This window comes from Melanostigma gelatinosum (assembly GCF_949748355.1).
Source record: "Melanostigma gelatinosum genome assembly, chromosome: 20".
Classification (NCBI taxonomy): Eukaryota; Metazoa; Chordata; class Actinopteri; order Perciformes; family Zoarcidae; genus Melanostigma; species Melanostigma gelatinosum.
Window position 1 is genome coordinate 18,131,119 of NC_136653.1, and position 22,054 is coordinate 18,153,172.

The 22,054-nt window shown below is 44.4% G+C and overlaps 2 protein-coding genes across 2 annotated transcripts in view; both read right to left on the reverse strand.

The window, feature by feature from the left end:
* The window catches only part of gpr158a (G protein-coupled receptor 158a), a gene marked incomplete at its 5' end in the record, with an annotated part of 40,136 nt that extends 23,946 nt beyond the window's left edge, over positions 1-16,190 (reverse strand). Inside the window, 2 exons of the mRNA XM_079291685.1 lie at positions 6,900-7,005; positions 15,316-16,190. Of these exons, the coding sequence (XP_079147811.1) occupies positions 6,900-7,005; positions 15,316-16,190 (981 nt within the window). The remainder of the gene's footprint in view (positions 1-6,899; positions 7,006-15,315) is intronic.
* Positions 16,191-17,777: 1,587 nt separating this feature from the next.
* On the reverse strand, positions 17,778-21,384 carry LOC306794350 (patched domain-containing protein 3-like; the record flags this gene model as incomplete). Its single annotated transcript, XM_079292383.1, has 4 exons — positions 17,778-19,366; positions 19,693-19,838; positions 20,387-20,508; positions 20,659-21,384. The coding sequence occupies 4 exons, from the start codon at positions 21,382-21,384 to the stop codon at positions 17,778-17,780; spliced, it is 2,583 nt and encodes an 860-aa protein (XP_079148509.1).
* Positions 21,385-22,054: the final 670 nt, after the last annotated feature.

Consider the following 22,054-nt stretch of genomic DNA (forward strand, 5'->3'; position numbering starts at 1 on the left):
TAATAAATTGATTAAAGCCTTTTATAATGACTGCAGTGATGAGATGTTGTTCATCATCATTTGCAATGCATGGAATTTATTTGCGTAGTAACAACAAATTTAGCTCAAAATATCGATGAATCCTGTATTTGTCTAAAATGTTCGTACACACGGTTTAAGCACAGATTTGTGCGACTGTTTGTGAATGATGCCCAGTGTTTTATGTTTTGAATACGTGATCAGATAAGAGGACGGTATTGGATACTTCAGCACCATTAATGCTGGTGCTCAGGAAGCCAGTGAAGACATGAGTAACTTTCAAAATAAACTCTGACTATAAATTCACTGTAATTGCATATCCTCTGTACGTCACTGCATTCCACTCCCTGCATACAAATGTACACTACATACTAGGGCTGTAACGGTTCACAAAACTCACGGTTGGGTTGGGTTCGATACAGTGGAGCCACGGTTCGGTACGTTTCGGTACAGTAGAAAACTATAAATGCCAGAGAAATGTACTTGATTTTAAAATATATTTATTCATTACAACTAACATAAAGTTATTCTTTGACTTTGAACAATGATGGAACTATACCTGAGTGACCCATCTTCTGGGGTGTCTTCTTAGCAACACATAAGCATAAAAAACAAAAACTGCTCCTTAATGTTATGTAGTATTGTTACTTACATCTTCTCCATCATCATTGTAGTTTGAACAATGATGGAACTAAACCTGAGTGAACGTGGCTCTTCATCTCCCATTCAGTGGTCAGGTGATGTCCGTTACGTCATGTGGGTTGCCAGTTTGAGAACAGTGGCTCCACCGAAAACATAATATTTCCCACAATTTAAGCTTCTGCATTTTCCAAATGCACTAGTATTATTATACTATTACTATTATTGTATTATACTAGTATTATAACTTTTAATTTCTTGTAACTTGTCTTGTTCTGTGTTTTTCTGTCTAACTATGTGTTTCTTGTGTTGCTGACTGTCTTGACCAGGTCTCCCTTGCAAAAGCGATTTTTAATCTCAATGGGACCACCTGGTTAAAGAACATGAAGCGGGGGGGAATAAGAACCAACTCTGAGTACAGCACTAATTAATGCGGAGGCCGGTTGTCTTCCACCTGACCAGGAAAACAGGAACTAGCTCAATTCTCAATTCTCTCTTTGAAATAAGCCCACGCTCGTCCGGTCCAGCACGGTGCCAAATCAACCACTAATGGGCCTCTGTAGACATTTGTAATGACGCTACAGAGTACAACGTAAACCCTGAGGAAAGCTCATCGTCCAATAATTACAGACCGAACGATCAAATGCACAGGAAGGAGAATACTTGACTGGAGGGCAATTTACTCTGCTCATGCAGTTACTGAGTTTGCATGTATGTGCTGTAAACTGCCAGTGTGAATGTGAATGAAGGCACTGGGGAAATTAGACGGTTTGCTCTAATGGAAGGATAAAAAACAGGAGTTTCACCTGCTCTGTTACGCAATGAAGTACGTGTTTTGTGGCCCTGGAGGAGCCCTGTCAAGCCTGAGAAAGTAACCACCAGGGTCATGGGCTTGGAGAGGCATTGACCAGGCATGGAGGGTGCTCATGATGAACTGGTCCACATTAAGTTGGAGCAGCAAGCCTGAAAAGTGAACTGCTGGTTGTGTGTAGCTCTGTACATGAGAGAGCAAAGGATACAGAAAGGAGAGAAGGATGAGTTTTGACGTCAATATCGTTGCTTCTGGCCGGCTTCATCCTAAAAAAAAGAAGTGTTTAGCTGTTGGGCATGGACCGGGCTAAATGAATTGGTGCTGGATCTGGCTCAGACCGCAATCTCAAGCCTGAGCATTCGTCTAACTGAGACACACAAAGAGACACTGCTGAGAGCTGGATGTGCTGTGGCTCCGTGCTCAGGGGGACAGACGGCCAGCCAGGCCTTTAAACGAGGTCAACCGGCACAAGTTAGCCGGGGCCGAGCTGCCCGGACAGCGAGGCCTCGTTTTTTTGGGTGCAGTCCAAAGACCGTGAGCCTTTAACACCAGCGAGATAAACACTCTGGCCTGCAGGGAGCTCAGCACTGCCATCAGACTGAGACTGGTAAACACACAACGGACACCGCTGGGATTTTGCCGTCATAATCACATTCACAGCTTACGCAAGTCTCGAAGTGAACCGGGTACATATTTATTCCACGTTCACACGGTAAAATGCACAGTAATGTTGACTCTTGCAACTTGCAACGGACAGTCATGCAAACAGACACACGCACACACACTCGAGTACATGAGCACAAAAAAAAAGGACAGTGAGTACCGAGGGATCAGGCAATCACAAAGCTTTCCGACATCCTCAAAGCAGCCTCCGGGGACAACGGGCACAAATCGCTGCTGTCCACTCGACCGACACTTCAACTCTCCTCATACAGCAACCGCAAAAGTTCTTCCTTGCTCGAACTCCCTGTCATCCTAATTTGTAACTTGAAAGTGATTCAAGATAAGATACCGTCATGTCCTTGGATGACAAGATAGCGCATTTACAAACTGAATCTTGGCAATGTTAAAGAAAATATTCAAAGTATCCTCGAGTATTCTGTACCAGTGTTGGCAGGACATGCCATTGGATGTTTAATTTCCGTGGCGCTATAAAAAACTTTCAGAAAGACTTGTTTTTCTTTCTCCGGCGCGGAAAACTTCTAAAAAGTGTTTCCAAGATGAAGCACTCCTTCCATCTGCCAAGCTGCAGATCTCTGCTCATCCTTAAACCCTTTAATCTTTCCTTCTACAGTGGAAAGAAACTCACATTTATTGCCTTTTTCTCTTCCCTCGTCTCGAGTAGACCTTAATGTCCTGATCTCTCTCTACGACTTTCTTTAATTAAATCACAGCGAAACTGAAGTTTTAGCATTCGCTCCGGACCAGGTCTCTACAAACATCCTCCAGAAACCTGGGCTTCAATTTTGACGACCAAAAATCAAATTCAAGATCTTCCTCCTCATCTATAAGGCTTTGAATAGCCTTGCCACAGAATATGTTGGTGAACTACTAATGCCGTACACTTCAGGTCCTGTAGTTGTACTTCATCCAACACAGAGTGTGTCGCTGTCCGTGGCACTGACAAGGTGCGTCGATTTATAGACCGAGAGACAAGGTTACTGATCCTAGAGAGTGACTGAAGAGAGCGAGCGGCGTTACCGGGAACAAATCAGTGAATGAGAGAAATACAACGTCATTGACCGATTGTATGCCGGCGGGTACGCGACCCACCTCCGCCCCACCCTGCACGAAGGTGCGACGTCACGACAAGCCGCAGGTAGATCCTCGCCTCGCCATCCTTTTGTGAGGAACTTTGTTCCCTGGGTTTTTATAGTTGCTCTGTAAATACAATTTTACTCACTTACTTCACTACAATGCTGCATAATTCACCCAGCAAAAACCTGGATTTGCTCAAATTGAAGGGTGAAGATAAATCTGCTGGTGCACAGCATTATTCAATTTCCTTCTTATCAAGCCCCCTTATCAACTCTGAAGCTTAATCACAGCTTTGGTGAGATCACTGTAGCTAATTACCAATTACCCTATTTGTAGGTCCTTAACATATACTGTAATAGGCAACCTAGTAAGTACTGTAGTTAATTAGGATGCTTCGTGCCCTTTTTCTCCACTCAAATTACCGAAACGAGATCAGCAGGTTAAAACAGGCCGTGGCCTGGAGTGAAACTACTCTTATTATAGCTCCCTTGTGGGAATCCCTGCCCCCACTACGATGCCGTGTTTCTAACAGCAGGGGTATTCCCAAGATGCCAAAAGTCTATTTTTGTCTTGCAATATGCGGCTGGGCGTGCAGATGAAGGGGTAAGCACTTTAGTTGAATGAGTGCAGAGGGAACACCAGGACGGGGGAAGCTGTCAGAGAAACAAGCAGCTAAACGTTACTCGACTCGCGTGAAGCACATTCTCAAAGGGGTTTGGGGAGTTTAACGCAGCACACAGCATGTCGAATGAGCAATCAAGGGCCAGTGAAGAGTGACATATCTGGATGTGATGTAAAACTACGTGCCATCTTCGGAATTTGTCTGTGACTTTCGGTAAAAATATGACCAAGTGAGCCGTTTTCATTTCAAGAAAATAAACTGCTGGTATTGATCATCAGTCATCAAGGATAAAAGCTGATTCTCCTTTTTGTACGCAAAGGTTTCGGAGGTAACGTCAAACCAGAAATCATTGTATCATAGAAGGTTTTCTAACATTTACAATGGCAGGAAACTCATTTTGTCTTAAACCTTCAAAAGCACATTTATAACAGATCGTATTACTGCGTTGTGGGAAACACTGCTACTCCTAAATGATCGACTGGCTAACAAAAGTAAGGTTAATATGAAAACAAAGATTTAATTGCACATGTCGTTGTTTTTTTACGAGTTAATTTCAGCAGTAGAATACTGGATAAACCCCGCAGTTTCATTTACAGCACTTTCGCCATTTGGAATTTCTCGTAGAAAATGATTGCCGACACAAAAGACAGAATGAGGCCTAAAACCTATGCATGCAAATGAAGCAACATTTTTGATTGGCAAATCAATCTTGTTTTTTTGACACTCGCCGATGAATGAATTTCAGTCGGCAATCAGTTTTCAAAGTATTTTAAAGGAATCTCATCAATTCAACCTTCCATACGTCCCTCTGAAGCGAAAAGAATGAACCCGACCAATAAGACCGGCTCTTGTGCACTCGAGTCATTCAAAAGCGTCCATTACACTCTTGTGCTGTGATCCCGGAAATGATTGTTCTTCCGTCGCCGTTCCAGTGCAGATAAAGGACTTGTTACAAGAGCTGCCAATACAATGCGTGGCCTTCGTCACGTCTTTGTACGTTACAGCTGGAAGTAAAGATTACAGGACATGAGTCAGGTAAATCACAGAAACAATGGATGACGTGCATGGCTTGTGTTGTGGGTCATCACCCGGGTTTTAAATCCATCGACAACTACAACAACTCAACTACAGCTGGACTTCAACAGGAATCGAGAGAGGTTTTTGGTTAAGGTTCAAATCCCACTTCGGTTGGAGAAATTGCACAGTCATGCTCTTAACGGAGCTAACAGCTAATGCTAACAGAGGTTATGCATTGTGATGCATTCAATCTCTATTCTGTACAAATGAGTATTGGGATTAACTAAATAATAACACTATCATGACGTGTTCTAATCTTGTAAAATTTAGTTTTTGCAGAGGAAATTAATAAACACAGTGTATGAAGGAATATAAAATAGATATTAGAGAGAGAATTATGACATGTATAACTTCCTAACTCCAGCTCTAAGCAGCTCATAATACATAATTAAAACTAACAATGGCAATACACTTTTTAATCTGACTACGGGACTGTAGAAATTATTTTTCATGACGTTCCAGGAGGGTTGTAAAAAGGTTTGTCTCGAGCCTTGCTGTCTTAGTTCTTAGGTCAGACTTTTAAAAAGTCATAAAGAAATTCCACTTCTTTCAGAATTAAATAAGTATATTTTCTAGGACAGCTGTAACAGCGGCTATGATTCATATTTCTGTATCAACAATGGAACAAATGACTACTTGTATACGACTGCAGCTTCCCTTAAGAGTTTCAGCATCTTTTAGAAAGTCGTGTGGTTTTACGCTCTGCAATGTTCCCGTTTTGATTCACCGTAGCCGCTCTCGCACTAAACTGCCCGGTAACGAGCAGCAGATAAACAAAGCGAAGCTGCTCGCTGGTGAACAGAAAGGAACATTTAGCAGTTAAAGAGCCGAGTGTTCCCTCGGGGGGGTTGGTGGAGACCAAAAATAGAGGTAAAAGAGACAATATTGGACTTAAAGTCATGAACACGACTCTAAATGAGTGACAATGTTGCTCCCTAACTGCAGGTTGTGGAAACTAAATAAGTGTTGTATTCATTGGCCCTTTGTTTCAGCTGCCCCCAAGTAAACAAAAGCCGAATATAAATGCAGAAATATTTTTGACTTGCGAGTCATTTTGCGACATGTTTCTCTTATTAATGTTTTGTTGCTGTTGTTTGCTCTTCATCCTCCTGATGCAAACTAAACATAAAAGCACCATTCTTTGTTTCTTTGTTTCGTTTTGTTTGCTTTGTGTAGCAAATGAGCTACAACTGCATTTCATTCTGTAGCCCTGTGTCGCATGATGACAATAAATGATCCTTGGGCCCTTGAATAACTCGCAAATCGGTTCACGATCTATTCCAGCTCGCATTGATGAAAATAAACAAAAAAGAATGACGGCTCTCCAATTTGAAATGGAGGATGTGGATAGATGACATCGTCTTAAAAATAGCAGAGCACAGAGAGTTTTTTCGTCTTGTCCAAGAGCTCTGCCCACATGTTCCACGGCCTTGAGACCGGCTATTTTTCATCGGCATATAAATGGCCGGGCTATTCTTTCCTCTGCCAAGGCTGAGCATGTTTCCAACTCTCCATCTCCATCATCACGTTCAAATGAAACATATATTTCTTCTTGACCATGTAAACCGACTCTTAAGATTTGGAACAAAGTCCTCATCTCTGTTAGTTGTCCAAAAATAATATTTGTCATATTGGGCCCATCTGTCCACGTAGTTTCACACAAAGTGCAATCTGCAGAACATTGATCTGCTTTGGGAAAAAAGTCAAACTCATACATGCTTTTCGTATCTTAAAGGAGATGTTTCAAATGGACATTTTTATGCACCGAATTGTAAAACAACCTCTCGTGTTTACTTCGGTGGTTGTAACAGTGTCATTAAAGAGGAATTAGATTACTATCCATCACGCGATGTACAGATTTAGCGCTTTTCCATTTATTGCCTCGTTGAGATGTGACTGAATGCGTGTACGTTACAGTTCAGTTCTCCAGAGCGAATCAATCTTCTGTCTGATCCGCCCGTTCGGCACACTCACCTCCATAGTGGTCAGGTTGCATCGATGGGTTCCAGCAAACCATCCGTCAGTAGAGCACTGGTCGATATCAACATCCTGCAGATTGATGTCCACTCGCACCACGCCCCTGCAAGACAGGAGGACACCATTAACCCGGCTCAGTGCGCAGTGAGGAAGACTATTACACCATTACAGGTTGGATTTAGGAACATTTAAATGTTGTCCAGGTTCAGTAGGATGTTAGATCACAGCCCGGGAACACGAGAGCACTTCTTAGTGCTGCAGTGATCACAGTGTTAGTGGAGAGAATTCACACAATGAACATTTATTATTTACCATTTAAAATTGTCTTGTGTTCAAACATGCATGAGGTTGCGTAATTAACAGAGAGTAGTGAAAAAACAACTTTTTTTCACACTTTGAAAACCCTTAATTTTTCATGTACGTAAATGGAGAGTTAATTGTAAATTACATTTTTCAAACCACACACAAAACATACCGGGATATTATGCAAATTCAGAAAAGAATATGTACTGCTGATCGACTGCTTTTGGGAACCACTCCCCTCTCCTCCTGCTCAGCTGAAACTCATATTGACAGCGAGACGATAAAGTGTCAACAGATCGGTTAACACGACAAAACACTCAGCAACGGTCGCTTGAAAGACTCGAGTCTTTGGTGGATTTCGGCCGGCTGAGCCGGGCAGGAACTTCTGGCGGCGATGCTGAGGATTTACACTGACTTAGCTGCTTAGAGCTCGATGAAGAGAAGCTCAGCAGCTCTGATACTGAAGGTCAGTCCTCTGATTTTGACTCACTGGTGGGGCGTGTGTCTTTTCTATCTGACAGCTGCAGCACACAGCACAGACCAATGGCTGGATGCAGTATATAAGGAAAAGGGTGTTGTTAAAAAATCTGTACTGACTTTAAACATTGTGGAGGACATGCTGAAGAGCGATAGCTCTGCAGGGTAAGTGTAACAACACAAAAAAGAGGCATTTCACAAACACATGCAAGACATTTGCATGGAGAACAACTGGCACAAAAAGGAGAAAAACTAGATGTTCTCAAGTAGTTTTCAACAGAAATCCCCAAATAAAAATGGATCAGTATGAATAAAATACACAACTCGTCCGAAGCGAACACCTGAATCCGCGTTTTAATCTGTTCAATCAGGCAGAACCTGGAGCCGCCTCACCGACAACAAACCGGCGACTGCCTTTGTAATCACCTGAAACTGCCGTGATGCTCATGTGAGCATCGACATCCACATTCTTCTTTTAGAGGATTAACAGACAGCAAAGATAAAAGCAGAGTGCAGACACCACTGACTTCGGTCTTCCAATTTCTAGCCTGTGTGTGTGTGTGTGTGTGTTTCTACCAGTGATCACTGGCTAGTACGGCTTTTATTAGAATGCTATGATTTGTATTGTTACTCAGGTGGCAACCTCCGGTTCTGCCGAGTGACGCCAATGCGGAAATGTCTCTCTACTGACCAGCAGGGGGCGCCTCCTTTCGTTGCAAAAAGAACTAGCATATTGTATAGCCGTCTATGAGAAAATGACTCTACTTCTTCAAAACAGCATGTTCATTGAGCACATTACAGTCCCATTTCAAGTACAATAGACGATAAAGCAGAGTACGCTTTAGGGCGGGGCTACCTTGTGACTGACAGGCCGCTACATCCGCCGCTTTGTTTTTATATCATAATACTCTGAGTAGGTCTGCCAGGAGCTGTGCTGCAGATGCATCGAAGCAAACATCAAAATACAAGAAAAACACATGTCACAGTATGTGGCATGAGGATTAAATAGTTGTTCTAGAGTTAAAGATGTCGTGAGCTGCTGTCTAGTCACCTTACTTACAGTGCCAGTGGTCTGTTTCAGAGAGGAAAACACTGAACTCTGTTATTTGCACATACCAGCACACCTCTGAGGGAGCGTAGTGTTACGGCCAAGCGATTTGTGGTAATTTGCTTAAAACAAATGTGTTCAGCTAATTCTGACACAAGTAAACGAGACGGGTGAGATTACAGGACTGAGGTTAAGACCCTGATCGTTTCATTTGATATCGAGCCTTAGTGATTACATATTCCCAAACTCATTTGCAATGAATCAAATTACCACAAACCAACAGACGCTCAATCTTCGATGGTCTCAGGGCCTCGGGTAAAGTGCCCGCTTTGCCTTCTCCGATTGACAATCGAGGCTTGAGTATTGTCACTTATCAGCGGGGTAAGTCAAAGCTCTGTGGCGCAAACAAGCAAAAACTGGAAATTCAATCACGTGGATAACAAATGCGAACCAAAATAAATGTTATCTGTGGTTATACAACTAACAGCTGATTTATTGGGTAGCGCTGACGTCTCACTCTGGCAAAAACACATCTTCAATCCTTTTTAAATATTGACAACACACCTGTTCATATTCAATTCTCCTGTTTGTAATAAGGGTTGGAAAGAGTCCACTGAATCACATGCAGCACAAGAACAGGATGCCGGAGCCGTCAACATGTATGTTTCACTGGCAGCTCAAGCATGAACATTTGCTTTGGTTTTTCTTGTTGAATTGAGTCTTATAATAAAATAGCCTGTTTTCTCACTTTTATTTCCACTCACAATCTTCCGCTTCCAGCCAACGTGGACATATAGCGTGTAAAATAGAACCGTGGGGCTGGATGTCCGCCGAAGATGCGGTCAGAAAGCACAAAAGACGGGGTCGTAATTACAGAGCGGGAACGGGGAAAGTGAAGCAGAAGCATCGTGGTGGCCATCAAGGCCCTCGGGCATAAAGACGGGATTATCACAGAGAGCCGGAGATAGTGGTGCCCCGGGAAACAGAGTGCTCTCCTTTCATCCCCCATTCTTTGTGGGTCTAAAAGGCCAGGACAGTAAAGAGAGGAGCGTCCCACCAGCAGGGGCTCTGGTCTTTCTGACACACCAGTCAGACTGTGCTAATGTTAGCCCCGGCGTCATGCAGCTGACTGTAGATATATCTGGGTAATTGCTTACGGGCTACAAAAGGATATTCACCGAAACATTCTCGCAATGAAGTATCTGATGTATTCATGAATGAACACTGAATGTCAGGCCTTTCGGCTTTCAGCTGAATGTCTATATTCAGGCCCAGAAAATGGACTCTGAGATTCCTTTTGCCCATTTTAGCCACTCTGTGCAGAACTGTGGTTGAAGTCTGAACTGATCAGAGCACAGAAGACACGTTCATACGATTCTTGTCGAAGTTCATTTCACAGTAAACCCATTGCTCCTCACAGAGATGTGGTAAAACCAGCGCAGTGGATAAAGACGAATACCAGATTCAGCGCAGCATAAGAATCTATTCTATTATTAGCTTCTCTCAGCGGGGACTGCAGTGTGATAACATGAGGCGTATATGACCAAGCTAATCACTTTAGTGCTTTACATGTACAATTCATTGATTCAATCAAAACATTACGGTTGAACCTAGCAAACTGTACAGCTCCTCCACTTTAAAAACAGATACAAATATCGTCATTTCTATATATTTATTTCCATATTTTCGACTGTATTTTTTTCTCTATTATGTCTCTTGACTTTTACTGTTTTGTATTTATCATTATGCACCAAATCACAAAGACAAATTCCTTGTAGTAGGTGTAAACCGAACGTTACTTGGCAGTGAAACAGTTTCTGATCCTGTAAATGATTAACAGCAGCAATCACCTGTGTTCACCCTGTCACTTCATGGTGAGGACAGGACTCCTGGCTAAGCTAAAGCTATGCTAGCTGCTGACCAGACTGAGGGTTGCCAGATTGGATCGACAGAAATGAACAGCAGCTTGTTTTATCACAGAGCTTTGACAGAACAATAATGGAATGGGAAAAGTTTCAATTCGGTCGTAATATACTGGAATGACATTTAGTCGTCAAGTTATTGATCATTGCTGGTGGAGCTGAGAGGATTTAGTGCCCTGTAAATCAAAATCATATGACTCATATAAAATGTATTGGAGTGCAGTCTAACTTTTTATTGGTGCATATTGAATTGTACGAAAAAGTAATGATGTCATAGATTTTGTTCTTATTATAAATGCTTTTATTGTTTCTGTTTTTACCATGTAAAGTGTCTTTGAGTGCCTTTTTAAAGCGCTATATAAATAAAATGTATGATTGGTATTATCTTTCAATGAAAGAATTATCCAAAAAGCTATTTTAAGACTTAGTGTGGCATAATCTAATCTGTGACTGTTGAACACATTTTTTTCTATAATATTGTAGATATTTGCACAGGACTGAAGAGCATCTGCATGTTTTTGCTGAAGTGGGAGAATTAAGCGCCGATGTCCGGTGTGTGCAGATAAATAACAATACAAAGGAGAACATGTAAGACCGGCACAAGCTTAAACATGATCCTTTAGCTTCTCCGTGCAGCCGGAAGACGTGCGCGCCCAGATGAACTTGCATGCACATTTCTCCTGCCCCAGAGTGTCTTGACAAGAACACATTGCTGTCCTTTTAGACGGGCACAGTTCGTGCATTATGTCATGGAACAATCGCAATGAGAGAACCGCGCAGCCCTCCAGAGGAACAAAAGAAATGCCTCTTATGTGACGGAAATGCATTAAGCTGACAGGACGAGCAGAAGCTAATGTGAGTGTAGCCGCCGGGCACGATGCTGCTTGTCTACCAGCGTTTCAGTGCGACCCGGGTCATTTCATTGAGTCCTGTCGCCGGTCATCAAAAGAAAAGACACAGGACCCGTGAAGCTGCTGTCACAGAAAGGGAATGACAGACTTTTTTATTCTTTATTTTGAGAGCCGGCACTCCTGGACTCTTGACACTCTTGTCATTAGAAGCACTCCTCTGAAGACCGAACACCACGTCGCTGCTGCTGACAAAAGAAAACCTGACAGTCTGACTCTAGCAGGTGACAATTCACATCAGAATTAAACAGTTCGATTCTGAATGAAAACTAATTATGGCTTTTAATGAACGCCACTTAATCCTCGTTATTTTAAGCCTCATCAGCCCAAAATTGGTAACTTCATCGTACAGGTCACGCAACAAGCAATATTGAACGAACCAACATTATTCTGAAACAGAGTTCACAGACAAGTTGCATTCAAATTCTATATTCTGTCTTTAAACTCAAAATCATACAGTAATGCTGACATCTGCAGGATTAGATGAAACTGTTAAGACCACTCTGTGGAAATAATATAGTAAGACACTTAATGTACAAAAGAAAGCACCTTAGGGTCTTTAACCCCCGCTTGCTTCAGGTTTCACTCAGTGGTGCGCTCAGGATTTCACATCTTTATCGGGTGAGAAATACTTAGCTCAGAGTCTCCACTAATTTTCCTTCTTGGATGCATTTTTTCTTCCTCTCTCTCTCTCTCTCCTGCTCTCTCTCTTTCATCTCAGCTTACCATCATATATTATGGTGTTTAGCCTCGGGTATTGTGGGGTTTCCTTCCTATTTGTTTCTGGATGGTGTGAAGCAGATGCTGCCGGCTCCTCCTGGAGCTCGAGGCTTCCCCACCCTGTCAGAGGAGAGGACCGGCCGTCCCACAGCAGTCCGGGCTTTAGCTGCTTGTGCAGCTTAAATGGGGGCGTTAAGCCAAGCGTAAACGAAGACTATCCTGCCATCTAATTAGAAACTTGGCCTTTGGAGAAATGTGCAGAAAAATTAACATCTGTACAGTTGTTTCACTTTTTAGACCGTTTCAACTATCGGCCTGATCATATTGCTGCTTCAGCCTCAAAGCAACTACGGTCTGTGTTGTGAAAGGTGAGTTTGAAGTACAGTGTGTTCACCTAACACACACACACACACACACCATCTCTTCCTCTTCTGTGCATTCCCACTTTGTAGTTTTTTAGTTTTTTTTTGCATTTGTGTGTCTGTGTGCTGTTACGCGTTTGCGTCTGAAGTTTAGAGTGATCTGCCAATTAGGATGGTTCGGAGCATCCGGAGGAATGTCTCAACCTCCAACAATGACACACACACACACACACACACACACACACACAGGGTTACACACTGCAGGCTTGACAACAGCCAGTCCTCTGTGTGGTCTACGCTGCCTCCCCTGTGCCTCCAGTGCAGCCGAAGAGGCAGACGGGAAGAGAGGAGTCGAAGTGTGAGAGGTGCGATTTCTTGCACCTCCACGGAAAACAAACAGGCCGATCTATCGCAAACACATGTCCACACACTCCCGGTCTAATAAAAGGTTGCACGAGTTGTTTAGCACCTGCGCGTTACAAACAAACAAACAATCGGGACACGCACAAAAACAGCCCCATGTTCTTTTCTTTGATCTATTTCCATATGCCGAACACATAAAAACAAGTCACGATGCGTCTTACATCATCACTCCAAACAGGAAGTGACTGAAGCATTAAAAAGGCTGGAATCAAGATGCAGGGTCGGTGTTCTACATCTTTCATTATTCATTCATTGTTGTATTGATTGTGTATTCATCTGGAGGGGAAGCGGAGGAGCGCTGATGTCTGAGGCGGCTATATTATCCATCCCCTCCTCTCCAGTTTCTTATCTGGCATCGTGCTGAAGCACAGGGAGGACGAGCCGCCCGCTACTTAGATACGAGCGTCTGAGAGATGGCTGTCGAGAAGCAACAAAAGGATGCGTGGCAAAAAGGACGTTTATTTGTGGCCTGAAATATTCCCCGATAACTCTTTCAATCCAGCTATGATTAGCAAGGTTGTTCAGATATGGCAACACGACTGCATGGCTACTCCAATGAATGGCCATGAAAACAGCTACATGTTTGTTGTTAAAGTTTGTAAAAATGTGTAAAAATTTGAGGATCAATATGACAGAAAGAAATGTCATCGTCAGATGTGCAGGTTGGTCATTAAAGTTGTCTTTGGTGATAATGAGCCGTTGATATCTTCATCGGTAGCGTGTTCTCTTCAAGGAGCCGGCCGTCATGTTTCTTCAACATGCTTGGCACACGGAAGAAGTTTTAGTTGGTTGCAATCTGCAACCTCGCCGCTAGATGTCGCCAAATCCTACATACTGGCCCTTTAAGAAAGTTAGACGTTGACAAATGACAAATTGTGGTTTTACTGGAGATTATGTGACAAACTATTTCTTGGCTGTTTCCCTCTGCCTCCAGTATTTATGCTAAGCTAACTGGCGCCTGGTGGTTGCTTCATATCTAACATACAAACACGAGTGTGATAATAAACAGTTGTTTTTGTATATGAGCATATCGAGTTTACTGGTGTGTTTGATGAGTGTGGATATTGCAGTTTATGTGAATTTTTCCCAATTTTGAGCGTCGCTCCCTTCACTTTTACCCCGTTTTTATTATTTTGTTTCCCTGATTGACTTCTGTATCTGTGGAGCTTCCTATATATTTATGACTTGGGAACTATAATTGTGTAATAATTGTGTGTTTCTTTCTGAGCGTTAGACGAGAAGATCGACGCCGCACTCCATGGAAATATGAAGCGCCAACCAGCAGCTCTGTTAGCATAGCTTAGCATGAAGCCTGGAGACGGGAGAAAAATGTTGAATGGTTTCCGTTCCGCATTGGTCTAAATTGTTATCAAGCAATCAAGCACTCGACTTCTACTATCAGATCGCTTCAGTCGACTTTAGACTAAGTGTGAAGCTGCTCTGAGAGGCTTTAGTCCCCACCAGGTAGCTATTATAGCCTATAATCACCGCAGGTTTTGACTCATTTGCAATCCGTGCCTGCCATGTGAGCGACTCCAGTGTATCAATTAAAGATTCATCGAAGGCAGTACACACAGTGATCTGGATTAAATATTCATTGGGGAAGATGTCGGGTCATATATGGAGCCTTAACACCTCACTGTACGTTTATATCCGGACCGGTGGCGGCATAAACGCGGCACATTACACAGGCAGGCTGCAGCAAGGGTGGCTTCAGGACACCCAAACATCAGACATATATTTCATCATTTCTTCATCTGCTCAGCACGACGTGTCTCTCATCTCATGATGACATTTCACAGCCCCCCCCCCTCAAAAAAAAGACACGGGCATGCAACATTTGCTGAGTAGTAAAGCAGCTGAGAGGGTTTTTGATAAATGAATTATAGGGCCTGTAGCCAGAGGTTCCCACCACTGCCACATCCAGTAACATGCAGGGTTATTTTTAGCAGCCAGACTGGAGGAGAGGAGAACCCCCCCCCCCCCACACACACACACGCACACACACACACACTCCTAAGCCCAGTGGGAAGCTGCAGCGTGTTTGGGGAGGAAAGAGAGGCAGGGGTTGAAGATAGTTGGTGGTTTAACCCACCTTTACCTTGACACAATCCTCACTCACACAACTTATAATACAAGTAGAGTAACACAAGAAAATGAGCACTTTTGATGACAAGAAGGCAAAAGTGAGCTTGCTGTTCAGCTTTTAGGCTACTTTACTGTTCAGATTTCTACCATCTGTGTTCCTACCTGAATTCAGGAGACAGGTTGGGCTTCAGGCCATAGAAGGCTGCCGATAAGGTCAGAAGCCAACGGGGGACAAAATTCCCATTTTCACACTCCAGGTAGGGCGCAGACCATTTGACGTGCGTCTTGTCCGGGATGAAACTCTCCCCTCTTTTTAAAGAATTGTCAAGTGACCTGAAATCTTGGCTCAGCACCCTCTTATGGAAGCTGGGCTTCTTCCTGTCTTTGACACCGTGGTACCAGTCCGTGTCTACCGTGCGGTTGTGCAGATGGGGGTGCTCCACTCCGGAGAGGTCTTGGAGGACTATCTCCCCACCGGCCCTGGTGGCTTGGAGGAGCACCGAGGGCCCCTCCGCGGACGAGTCCCCACCAAAAGTGACGACCGCCCGGTGGATCTTGGCGTCTCCCTCCAGCACGCTCCTGACTAAGGCATGGTACCACTCAATGTCTCGCCGCAGGCTCTGCTCCCTGGACCTGTTGACTTGCAGGATCATGTTGAGGAAGTTCGTGGCGTGCAGCACCGTGTCCAGCACGCTGCCCATGGAGTGATGCGGGGTGCCTCGTGACCTTCCGCGCAGAGAGGTGAGCTCGTACCTCCGCGAGCAGTTGGCGCTCTTCAAGGTGGTCGAGTCCCCCGTGTGGAGGAAAGCCGTGACCACCCGGGGGAGGTGCTCCTCCGCTTTCTTCGCGGTCTCCCCGGGAGGAGGATGCTGAGGCGCGCGGAGATGCGCCAGCTGCCGACGGTGCGTCTGAGCGCCGTAAATCGCCTCGCGCGCTCCGGCGTCTTCTCCCCCACGCGCTGACCATTCCGCGTATTCGTGGTTCGATCCGATCACAAATCCCACATGCAGCAGCAGCGACAGCCGGAAAACAGCCATCCTCCCTCCAGAAAAAAAGAAAGCGTCCGCAGATGTTCAGGGGGAGGGGACGGGGGACGGGGGGGGGGGGGGGGGGGAGATTTTGGGCGGGCGTGCTGTAGACGAAAAAAACAAAACACCTATCAAATTGCTCCGCTAAACAAGCGCGAGGAACCCCGTCGCTGTCCTCGCTCAATCCCGTCTTCTTCCTCACAGATGCCTCATACAGCTTGTTGATGTTGAGTATCCGCTTGCAGCTGTTTCCCCCCAGTCTCTCTCTCTCTCTCTCTCTCTCTCTCTCTCTCTCTCTCTCGCTCTCTCTCTCTCTCTCTCCCTCTCCCTCTCCCTCTCTCTCTCTCTCTCTCTCTCTCTCTCTCTCTCTCTCTCTGACTGTCTTGGCTTTGCTGTGCGGTGGACGTTCTCCCTCTGCGTGTATAGGCTACACAGACTGAATCAAAACGAGGGAGGGGTAAAGTGGGCAGGTTATTGTTACATTTATATATTTTTCTTAGGAGGCACCGAGTCAGGGAGCTTTCTCACTTGGATGACACGCGCACTCCGCCCTCTTCCGACCACGGCAAGCATTACAGTTTTTCTCAATTGCTAAAACACTAAAGCCCATTGTTGCCTGAACTCATTCAGCTAATTGTGCAGTCTGTTGTCAATACCTTAAACTATGTCACATGGTAAAACATTAGAACATGTATCACAGAGACAAAGGACACGTTTGTGAGCTGCAGGGTACAGTACTGTAAACATAGGGGTACAAGGAGGAGGAAGAACAAAATAAATTGCAAAGAGCAAAGCACAGTCATTTCTGATCAATTTTGAGCTACTGTTTCGTTTGTTTTGAGATTAAAAATCTACTTCTCCCTGAGAACGATATGTTTTGAACAATGTGTTTTCTCTTTATTGGTGTATTGTTTACTGATGCTTTACTGACGAAAGTTTGCGAAAGTTTCATTTTGGTAGAGATTTTGTTCTCACTTTGGCATTCAGGAGTCGTTTGTTGACTGTTGATCAGTGTGAGAAAATAAAAGAGGATTAATTACAACCGCTTTCATTTCTAGTTGTAAAACAATTTGAGAAATATATTTGAAAACCAAATAGTGTAGGAAAATATACCCATACTTGTTCATGAAGATAGAGACTGAATATAATGTAACGTAGATATGTATGTTTATTAGCACCTTTGGGAGCCAATATTTGTAATAGGTGCCAATAGGCATTCAAGCCCCTTGAATTCAATTAAATCCCCTGAAAAGTCTGTATTACTCGATAGCATTAAATATTCGTGAAAATAAGCATCAAACTAAGTAAAAGAAAAACATTGAAAGATGTTATTTATTGAGAGTTTAACACACAAAAAACTAAGCAGAGTGGCTTTATCACGACTGTTTGAGTGTAATTTGATTGACAGTGACCAAACAACTCATCAAATGTCATCAGATTCTGATTCGGAACATTTTTGCTTCAACAAATTATTTATATTTCGTCGTTGACGATGACTTCCAAATGAAATGTTTTGGAATACCTTTTATATCGTGGGCTCTGCCAGTAAATGCACCTTCTTAACATGCCCACATACGATCAACGCTGTAACTGTGCTCATAGTTTGCTGATCTGCAAACTCTCGTCTAAACTCTCGTCTTTGCCTTCGTCTTTACTTTTATCCGATCCGCATGTAAACTGTGACAGAAATACTGGAATGAAAATGAGGCCGTGAACCATCCCAATAAACATGACAAGAAAGAAGATCTTAAAAAATGTCCTGAATGTGTGAAATTCAGACGTGGCCAACACCGACACCCCTAAAATGGTGGACAGGGTCCCTTGAAGTATGGGGTAGCCCAAACTGGAGAGGGCGTCCACGGCCTTGTCGTCGGGACTCGTCCTCTCGCTGGAGGCGAAGGCGTGAGACACGTGTGCTGAGAAATCCACGGTGAAGCCGATGCAGAGGGTGAAAACGATCATGGATATGGAATCGAGAGTGACGTCCCAAAGCGCCATGAAACCGGTGACCCCGGCGGTCACCGAGCCGATCGAACAAGTCAACCACAAGGCGCAGAGCGGGTCTGGAATCAGCAGGAGAGAGACGACCAGCATCCCAGCCGTGATCACGAAAACGTTCTTAATCGTGCTGCTGACCACCACGTCGTACTGGTCGTAGAAGATGAATTCCTGGTTGTAGACTGATAAAGATGCGGCGCGGCATCTTCCCGCGGTGGTTTTCAGACCTGTAAACATGTGAATTTCCGTGCTGGCGTCGGCGATGTCGACGGTCTGAACGAAGAACCGGGATGCGCGGACGGCGTCCCCGGTGAGGTTCACGTCTTGCTGTAAAAAAGGAAACGAATCAAAAAAGCGAGATAGATTTCTGAGGAAAACGTCCTTATCGTCAAGGTTTAAATGTGTTTCCCGTCCGTATGACAAATAAGAGTCCAGCCAGGACGTAGAGACGTCCTCGTCTACAAACTGGAGCTTTTTAAACTCCTCGATGCATCCCTGAAGTTGGCGCCTCTTGGTTTTATCCCAATATGGGAACTCCTCATTCACAATCACCATCACAGATGGGCCGTAATCGGAAAAATACTGCCTATCCTTCCTATTGAATCTGATAACGTGGGAGTTATCAGCTGCCAGATCATAGAGCTCGATCCCCTGTTCAACGTGGAAACATCCATAAATACTTGCAGCTAAATATACCACGTAAAGGAAGATTACAACCCCCTTGACATAGGGTTTCATCAAAAACGGGCCATAGTAATCCTTAAAGAAATTACTCGCCGGTTGTTTTTTCTCCGCTCCGGTGTTCTTGTCGTAGTCGCCTCCCACACAGCAGATGTTATACACCGCAGAATAATGATCACTGTGGTCTGATGGTATTTTCTTGCAGGTCAGCCAGTGCCTGTTGCTGGCTTCTCGCCTCCCGTTCAGAGCCAGGAAGGCGCCGAACAAGGTGATGGTGTAGATGTAGCAGAACACGATGGAGACGCTGGCGTACAGGCTGAACGACTGCACCGACGGGAAGTCGGACACGACGCCTACGGAGAACTTGAAGACGTCGGTCAGGGCCGTGATGGTGATGGACATGACTGCGTCTTTGTAAGAGTGAGCCATCCGCTCCGGCACCGGGTCTTTCACGTTGGTGTGCTGCCAGTCGGACACCATTACGAACATGTTGTTGAGACCGATTCCTGGAGGAAACAAAATACAGTAGAGGTGTAAAGTTAATGACAGGTTCGAAGTACATTTGTGAGACTTTAAACATTTTACAGGACTTTTACTGTAAACCATAAAATGCTCGTAAAACATGAGGAACCGCTATTGTCTTATTGTCAAGCGGTTAAAATACGGCTCAATTCAATGCTCTGCAAAACACCACAGAGATATCTTTTTCATTGTCACTTTTATGTAAATGCAGCGTATTTCTTGATGGATGTTTCATTCCAAACTACACCCCAAAACTACAGTCTGGAGCAACAACAAACAAAACAAAAAAGACAAGGGTGCTTTTTCTCACCAAGTATTAGGAAAGGAGAGTTGGCGACTGTGATAGCAAACGGCACTCCGATGTAAAGCAGCAAACCAAAAGAGGAGAGAACAGCCAGGCCCGTGGAGAGGACGCCGAAGACGGCCACCCACACCTTGTTCCTCACATTGTCCAATCTGTACAGTCAAATTTAAAATGAGGCTTTGACAAATGACCGACTTATGTTACACTGCCCTCTCTGGTTGAAATGTTCAGGTTTTGTTTGTTCTCATGCACACGTTACACAAGTGGTAGCAATGCAGCAAAGTGGAGGGAAGAAGACTGCTAGCTAGCAAACTACCTACAATATGTTAAGCGTCATGTTCAGGTATTGTTTAACTCTGTATTGTTTTGATCCTGTGTCATTTAAATTAGCAGGTTACTTCCTGTACAGACAAACATGAAATACCTGATAGAAACTAAACGGACTAAAAACTTGAAATCCTCATCTAAAATAACTAGAGACTCAAATGTAAACTAAATTTGAAATTACAATGAAACATCTTGAAATTGCAATAGCTCTGCTTTGGACACATTAATGCTGCTATTGTTTCAACACCGACATGTGAGCTGCGTGTGTTTTTCCTGAATCAGTCGCTTTGATAAACAACATGTCTCTGCGTCTCACACTCGGCTGCCAGTCAGTTAGTCGCTCACGGTGTGACGGTCGCGGATCACTTCTTACCTCAGGCAGGATATCACAGAGAAGGTGATAGCACAGGAATACGTGATGAGGAATAAAGGGACGCCATCTGTGGTGTGACTGTCAATCTCCTCCTGCCTGGATTTGGATGTGTAGTAAGACACCTATAGAGCACAGCAGGAAGACGGCAACCAGAAAACAGTGTTTTACACACAGATGTCGCGACATGACAGGGCAGGATCTAAAACAAAGAAACACAACACAGCATCAAATATTGAAGAGTGTGTGAGAAGAAGCAGCGGTGTGATACGTACGTCGATGTGTTTGCCATCAGTCTCCTCCGATGCCAGTCTTTTAAACGCTCTCAGCCATGCTTTCGAGGCGTCAGCTGTGTTTTCCTTGTCATCTAAGTGGTACAAGAGTTTTACGGCCTGAGCGCTCCTGACTGAGCCGTTGGCTTCTGCGATAACTCCGCCGAGCACCGAGCCCAGGAACACCGAGCCGGACCCGTGCGCTTGTACTGGGAAGGTGATGCTGCTTTGATCAGCCTCACTGGAGACGATCACTTCCAGGAGGACGTTGGAGACACATTCTCCTCTGGCTCTTGCACACAGCTCACTGAATCCCATGCTCCCGTTGAGCACGGTGATATTAAGGACCCTGTTGTTGAGTCTGACGATGTCCTCAACGGCAGGATTTGCCAGTATGTTGGAGCTGCTGGTGGATACGGCGATGAGGGAGGCGAAGCTCCCCTTGTCGTACAGCCGGTCCTTTGAAAACATGGAGTCATTGTAGGGGAAGTGTTCCCTTACAAAGGCCCTCGTTGCCTTCGAGGGTCCTTTCCTGGGCGTAAACTGCCGCTCAAAGTCGTTGTCCGTCCTGTCTTTGAGGAAAGTGAAGCCTCCGCCAAGCGCCGCTGAGAGTATGAGAGGAATCACCAAAAAATACAAAGGGCAGGAGCCCACAAGGGACCCAAGTCTTTCAAAAAGGCCCGACAGAGGCTTCGCCACGCAGTCGGTTCGTCTGCATGTTCGTCCCATCTTCAGACTCGCAGGACAGTTAGCTCAGATGTGGAGGAATTACTGTACATACAGACAAAGCCAGTCTTTACACACCCTTCTTCGGGAGGTTGGAGGCAGTCTCTTTGGCCAATAAAGGCACAGTCATCACTTTTAAACCGGAAAGGAAAAACAGTACTGGGAAGTGTTTGGTGTTACTGGTAATCTCATGCTTCTTTGTGGCCATAAAGCAATACGTGAGGAGCGAGACATATATACGAGACTACAAACTCTACTTCAAAGAAAGAAATGATAAGAGTTCCCAGAATACCAACGTCACTTACAGAATATCTTACAGTACAGCAATCGGTCAACAGCAATCAGTCAACATTTTTTATTGTCTGTTAATTATTAACATCCCTATTACATTCCATTCCTGCAAATATATCCTCTAAATCAGGCATGTCCAAAGTCCGGCCCGCGGGCCAATCACGGCCCGAGGTCAGATTTTATACGGCCCGCGCCTTCTGTCTTAAAATGCATTATTTATGGCCCGCCAGCACAGTCAAAACGGAATGAATAAATCATACAAGTTCAACATGCAATTCCTATTTTTACCTCATGGTGGCAGCACCACTCTATAACTGTCTGGCTGTTTGAAATTGGCTCTGACCCTTGAACTGTCATGGCTACGGCAAGTAAAAAAAGGAAA